The sequence below is a fragment of the Bos indicus genome, chromosome 7 (genome assembly GCF_029378745.1).
Source record: "Bos indicus isolate NIAB-ARS_2022 breed Sahiwal x Tharparkar chromosome 7, NIAB-ARS_B.indTharparkar_mat_pri_1.0, whole genome shotgun sequence".
Lineage (NCBI taxonomy): Eukaryota > Metazoa > Chordata > Mammalia > Artiodactyla > Bovidae > Bos > Bos indicus.
Genome location: NC_091766.1, coordinates 11,069,836 through 11,075,835, shown reverse-complemented (window position 1 = coordinate 11,075,835; position 6,000 = coordinate 11,069,836). Strand labels below are relative to the sequence as shown.

General features: G+C 60.0%; 1 protein-coding gene across 3 annotated transcripts in view; it reads left to right on the top strand.

Moving 5' to 3' along the window:
• Positions 1 to 53: 53 nt before the first annotated feature.
• The window catches only part of PKN1 (protein kinase N1), a 28,679-nt gene continuing 22,732 nt past the window's right edge, over positions 54 to 6,000 (top strand). The window contains exons 1-2 of one of the 3 annotated variants that reach the window (XM_070792661.1): positions 54 to 218; positions 4,904 to 5,207. In XM_070792661.1, the coding sequence (XP_070648762.1) occupies positions 198 to 218; positions 4,904 to 5,207 (325 nt within the window). In that variant the 5' untranslated portion in view covers positions 54 to 197. Of the gene's footprint in view, positions 219 to 3,533; positions 3,659 to 4,903; positions 5,208 to 6,000 lie in introns of those variants that run through there. The other 2 variants (XM_019963985.2, XM_019963986.2) reach the window with 2 other exon arrangements.

Below are 6,000 nucleotides of genomic sequence, written 5' to 3'. Positions count from 1 at the left end.
GGGGCCGGAGGGCGCGGCGCGCGGACTCGGCGGCCAGGCCAGGCGCGGCCCGAGCCGAGCAGGCCGGAGCCGGCCCTGCGCCTTGTGGGGGGCGTCGCGCCGCGCCCGCCCCCCGCCCCGCCCCGTGCGGGGCGCACGCGCGCTCCTCTCAGCGCCCCTCCCTCCGCGCGGGGACCCCTGGCGGGCTGCGTGTGGACATGGCCAGCGACGCTGTGCAGGTAGGCGCACCTGCGTTTGCAGCCGCCCAGCGGCCAGCCGGCGCTGGGGACCCCCTCCCGCGCACCGCCGGAGCTCCCGGGATCGGGGCGGCCAGGGCGGGTCCCCACCTCCCCCGAGCGCTAGGCGCCCCCTCCCTGGGCCGGCACTGTGGAGCCAGCGCAGTCTCCTCGGCAGGTGGAGGTACGCGCGGGGGAGGGTGTGGGAGCGAGGAGGGTCCTACAGCATTCCCAGCTCCGCCCTTCTCTGAGAATTAGAGAGGGCTCAGCGAAGGCTCGACTTCGGGTGTCTGTGGCTAGCTGGGCATCTCGGTGCCAGTCGACCCTGCCGCTCGCTCCCTCTCCTCAGCGTTCGGTTCTCCGGCAGGTGCCGCTCCACCTGAGCAGGTGCCTGGCGCGATGCCCCAGGAAGGGCGCAGGCCACTAGCCCCGTTTCCCCCACCCTCCCCCACGCACAACAAAGCTCCGGCGGCACCCCCACCTCCGGACTGAGCTTTACGATGGTCGCGACGCTGCAGATTGGCACCTGTTGGCGGAAGTGCCAGAGTCACCTCTTTAGGTCTGGGGACCAGGGACCCACACAGCCAGCCACTCGGCTGCCAGGTGGAACCTTATCCCAGGATTCCAGATGGGGAGTGTCCATGTCAATGAACTGGGGATTCTCTTTTACCTGGAATCCTGCCTGGACCGGGTCACCCAACAACCCACACATCAACACACACAGAGGCACAGGTGACTGACACCGAAGTGCCACCCACCCAGGTTCTCCTTGTGCCATCTTGTGGACATCACAGCCTGGAACTCACCTTCCCTGCCTGTGGTGAGCAGGGCCGGAGTGACTGCTGAAACCTCTTTGGGTCAGTGACCCAAATCTGAGACATGTCCTGTACCTCCGGTGCCCCCACAGTGCCTCATCAGCTCTCCGTCGTCCTGTGGTTGCTGTGTAACTGGGTTCTCATCTCCTTCTGCACCTGCCCCCACATCCCCTTTGTGTCTCCCCGGTGACCCCCTGTCCCCCGCCCCAGTCCTGCTGATGGCCTGCCAGCCTTGCCGAGGAGCTGGGCGTATCTGGTGTTGCCGATCACATAAGGTCAGACCTTGGGGGCTGGGGAGGGCCTGGGTCCCTGCCTCTACCCCATCAGCCCTGGGAGGACAGTGTAGGACTCCCCTGGCACATGCATGCGTTTGGCATGTAGCAGACATGGCCCGGACGGAGACTGTGATTCCTGGAACGAGGCTGGACCTGCGCCCTGGTCCCCTTTCCCGTCTTCTGCCTGCTCTCTTCTCCCTACCCCACCCCCACCCCCACCCTGTCCTGGTCATTCCTCTCTCGTGGCTGCTTGGATCTGCTACCCCTGTCCCTCTGTCTGTCCCAGTGTGTGTGCCTGTCTGTTCTGTGTCCGGCAAACGGATGTCCTGTCCGGATTCCAGAAACGCCCAACGCATTGAAATCTCCGGACATGGGGTCTAGATCCCTGGTCACTCTAGGAAGAGGGAATTTCTGGGAAGTGGACCCTCTGGACCTGGGGCGGGGGAGGCGTTTTCTGCTTCTTGGAGGGTGTTGGGGATTCCCCAAGGCCAGGCCAGGCTCCTGATTCATGGGTTCATCTTGTTGGCCCTCAGGTGACCTCTGCCCTGGATAAGAGTGAGTCACCCAAGGAAGGAGAACCAGGGAGGCCCAGCCTCCCTCTCTCCCTCTGCATATTCTCAGCCCTCAGCTGCTGGAGGAGGTGGGGCTGAGGGATCCTGCTCCTCCCCACCACCCGGACTCCCCTCATTCGAGCTGGCCCTGCTCCTGGCTGCACCAATGCTCTGCCTGCTGGGGACAGGGTGGGGCTGGGTGGCTGGTGGGACCTGGTTGATAGCAGGTGGTAGGAGGTGACCCTGGGTGTAAATTCCAGAGCTGTCACTTCCTCACGGTGTGTCCTAGGCCCAGCGCCATTCCTTCTTTGAGCCTTGGTTTTTGCCGTCAAAATTGAAAAAAAAAATGTAGCTCAGAGGGTTTTCACGGTGAGGAAGGATGTAGACCAGGTCAGCCCCTTGCAGGTGGGGCTGCTGTGAAATCCTTACCAGTGGTCATGGTCAGCAGTTCAGGGTGTGAGTCTGTGTCCTTTAATCCAGGGTTTCTAAAGCTCAGCACTATTGACATTTGGGGCTGAATCGTTCTTGGAGGTGGAGACTCTCGTGTTTACAGTGGAATGTCAAGCAGTTTCCATGAACTCAACCCCATAGAGCCTAGTAGCAGCCCCAGTTATGACAACGAACCCAGAATGGCTCTGGATATTGCCAACTGCCCCTAGAAGTGAGGTGGGAGTGTTGGCAGTCCCCTCTGCCGTCGAGAACTGCTGCTGCCATCCCTCTGAGCCTCAGTCTCCTCACCTGTAAAGTGGGAGGGGAAATATGGCAGCTGCTCAGGATAAAATTGAGGGGTCAGTAGGATCATGGGAGTGATACTTTAGGCCTGAAGTAAATCTTCCCTGGGGGCAGCTGCCCTTGAAGTTGATCGAGAGCAAACCCTGACTTTCCTCATCTCTAAAATCGGGTCTCACCGTGGCGGCAAATAATATACGTGGGGCTCTTCCTGCCTGGCTGACAACTAGCTCCGATTCTGGGCACTCTTGTAGGAAATCTCAGTTCTGTCTCCTGTTGGCTGTGGGACTTTGGGCAAGTTGGGTCACCGCCCCAGGTCTCGGTTTCCTCATCTGGGAAACGGAGTGATAACAGCACCTCCTGGAATGGCATTAGTTGACCTGGCATGCAGCTTGTAGTAACCACCATGGTTCTTAATAATCATATTTGAGCTTGAGTGGAGACACTCGCACCCCAGCCCTGCAGAGCTGTCTCCTCATGATGTAGGCCTCAGGGAGGTACCGCAGGGCCGGCCGGGCCCCCAGGCCTCCAAGCTGTGGTCAGCAGCAGCAGGTAACGGAGCTGAGAAGAAGCCGGAAGTTGGGACAGGAAGGGGGCTGGGCCGCCCATGTAAGCACTTGTGGGTGTTGGTGTTTATAAGTATATACAGGGGGTGGGGGGTGGGCACACACTGGCCAGCCTGTGATACCTGCACATGCCTGTAGGTGTATAAGAGTGTGTTGTAGGGAAGCTGTATATGTGGGGAAGGGTGCTCTTCATGTCCACACTAGCGGGCCCGTGTGTGTGTGCCTGCTGTGTACACCTTGGGCATCCTCAGGACAGGGAGCAGAGGGGCCACCCCTGGGATGACCCCAGAGAAGCAGGCTCAGCCCTCGAGTCGGGGCTGAGAGGAAGGTCCTCTTGATGCCCCAGAGCCCCAGAGCTGGCCTTCGCAGGGGTTGCTGGGAGCCAGCAGGAAAGAGGAAGTAGCAGGCGAGAGGCCCTGGCAGGGCTGAGGTTCAGGAAGAGGGCGGGGCCCTCAGCCGGGACCCAGGATGGCGGAGGCTGATCCCCCTTTGGACCGGGAGCTGGAGGTGGGGGCTGGGGTCCTTGTGGGGGAGGGGCAGCAGAAGAGGACCCCAAGTGGCACAGGACAGAGGGGCCCTGCCCTTGGGACCTCTCGGTTTTGGACTGAGGGGAGGAGGTGGGGTGCTGGCTTTGGAGTTTTCTGTTTGAAAGATGAAACTGTTTGGGGCCCTTTGGGCTTCCAGATTGGGGAAATAGAGGAGGAAGGGAACAGTGCTCTTTTCTTTAGGGTCCCAGTTGTAGACAACAAAAGGAGGGGAGATGGCGCTTGGCTCCAGGATCTCCAAGTTTGGGGGTATAGCAGGGAATAGACAAAACCTGTCTCCAGGCCCTCCTAGTTTGGGGTTACAGCAGGGAATAGACGAGGCCTGTCCCTGGATCCTCCTAGTTTGGGGTTACAGTAGGGAATAGATGAGACCTGTCTCTGGGTCTTCTTAGTTTGGAGGTACAGCAGGGAATAGACAAAGCTTTTCTCCACACCCTCCTACTTTTGGGGTACAGCAGGGAATAGATGAGGCCTGTCGCTGGGTCCTCCTAGTTTGAGGGTGCAGCAGGAAATAGACAAGGCCTGTCCCTGGGTCCTCCTGGTTCAAGGGTACAGCCATGAGGAGAAGGAACCTGCTCTTGGAACCCCAACCTTGTGGTTTGGGGGGCATCACAGGCCTGCCCTTGATACTTCCTCATTTGGGGAGCAGCAGAAGGAAAGCTGCCCTCAGGCCCTCCTAATGTGGGGCATAAGGGAGCAGAGATGGGGCGTGCCTTTGGGACCTCCTAGTTTAGGGGGGCAGCAGAGGGGAGAGGGGGTCTCCCCTCAGGACCTGGTCATTTGCGGGCAACAAAGGGAGACAAAGCCTGTTCTTGGGCCCCCCTAATTTGGGAGGACAGTGGAAGGAGAGATAGGGCCTGACCTTGGGGACCCCGAGCGGTGGGGACCCAGTGATGGGGCAGTGCAATCTGCCCTGCAGGATCCCACTGCATGAGGACAGGGGGCGAGACTGAACTGTACCTATGGTCTTCTTGTCTGAGGGGACGGCAAGGAGAAGGCCCTGCCCTTGAGACCTCACAGTTTGGAGGTGTCAGGAAGCAGGCACAGGGCCTTGTCTCACCTCCCAGTTTTGGGGGACCGTCGGAGGCCATGAACCAGGCCCTGTGTCAGGAGTGCCCCCCAGGAGGAGGCCGGGCCAGGCCGGCTGAACGTGATCTGCACCCCCAGAGCCGCCCTGGCCCCACTGACCCTGCTTCGTCCCCCGCAGAGTGAGCCGCGCAGCTGGTCCCTGCTGGAGCAGCTGGGCCTGGCGGGTGCCGACCTGGCAGCCCCTGGGGTACAGCAGCAGCTGGAGCTGGAGCGGGAGCGTCTGCGGCGGGAGATCCGCAAGGAGCTGAAGCTGAAAGAGGGTGCAGAGAACCTGCGGCGAGCCACCACCGACCTGGGCCGTAACCTGGGCCCTGTGGAGCTGGTGCTGCGAGGCTCCTCACGCAGGCTTGCCCTGCTGCACCAGCAGCTGCAGGAGCTGCATGCCCACGTGGTGCTGCCCGACCCTGCGGTGGGCGTGCACGGTAAGCCAGGCTTCCCTGGGGTAGGGGGTGGGGGATGCGGGATTGGGGGCCTCCACTGCCCAGGGCTCACCCACTGTGTCCCAGAGTGAGGCCAGCCAGCCCATTGCCACTGACCCTCAGGGAGACACACTCGGTCACGGCAGCTTCCAACCTGAAAATGCAGGCGGCTGCTATTACTGCTGCAAGTGCTCAGTTGTGTCCAACTCTGTGTGACCCCATGGACTGTAGCCGGCCAGGCTCCTCTGTCCAGTGGAATTCCCCAGGCAAGAATACTGGAGTGGATTGCCATTTCCTTCTCCAGGGGATCTTCACGACCCAGGGATTGAACCTGCATCTCTTGCGTCTGCTGCATTGGCAGGCGGATTCTTTACAGTGGTGCCACCTGGGAGGCCCAAATACAGGCAGACCAAAGGCCAAAACCAACACCCAGAGAAGGGTACACATACTCACACCCACACCCGGACAACACCAAAGGGCTTACATGGTATCACACAAATATCCAGACTCACAGTCACACCCACACCTGGACAACACCTAAAGGCTCCAGCTGATTTAAAAAAATGTTTAATTGTGATTAAAAAACACATAACAGCACCTGAAAGTATAACAGTGTTGTTAGCTGGCTATTGTTATTGCTTCTGTTTAGACCCCATGTTTGTGACCCCATGGACTGCAGCCTGCTAGGCCCCTCTGTCCATGGGATTTTTCAGCAAGAATAGTGGAATAGGTTGCCATTTCTTTCTCCAGTGTATCTTCCCAACCCAGGGATTGAACCTGCATCTCCTGCTTAAGA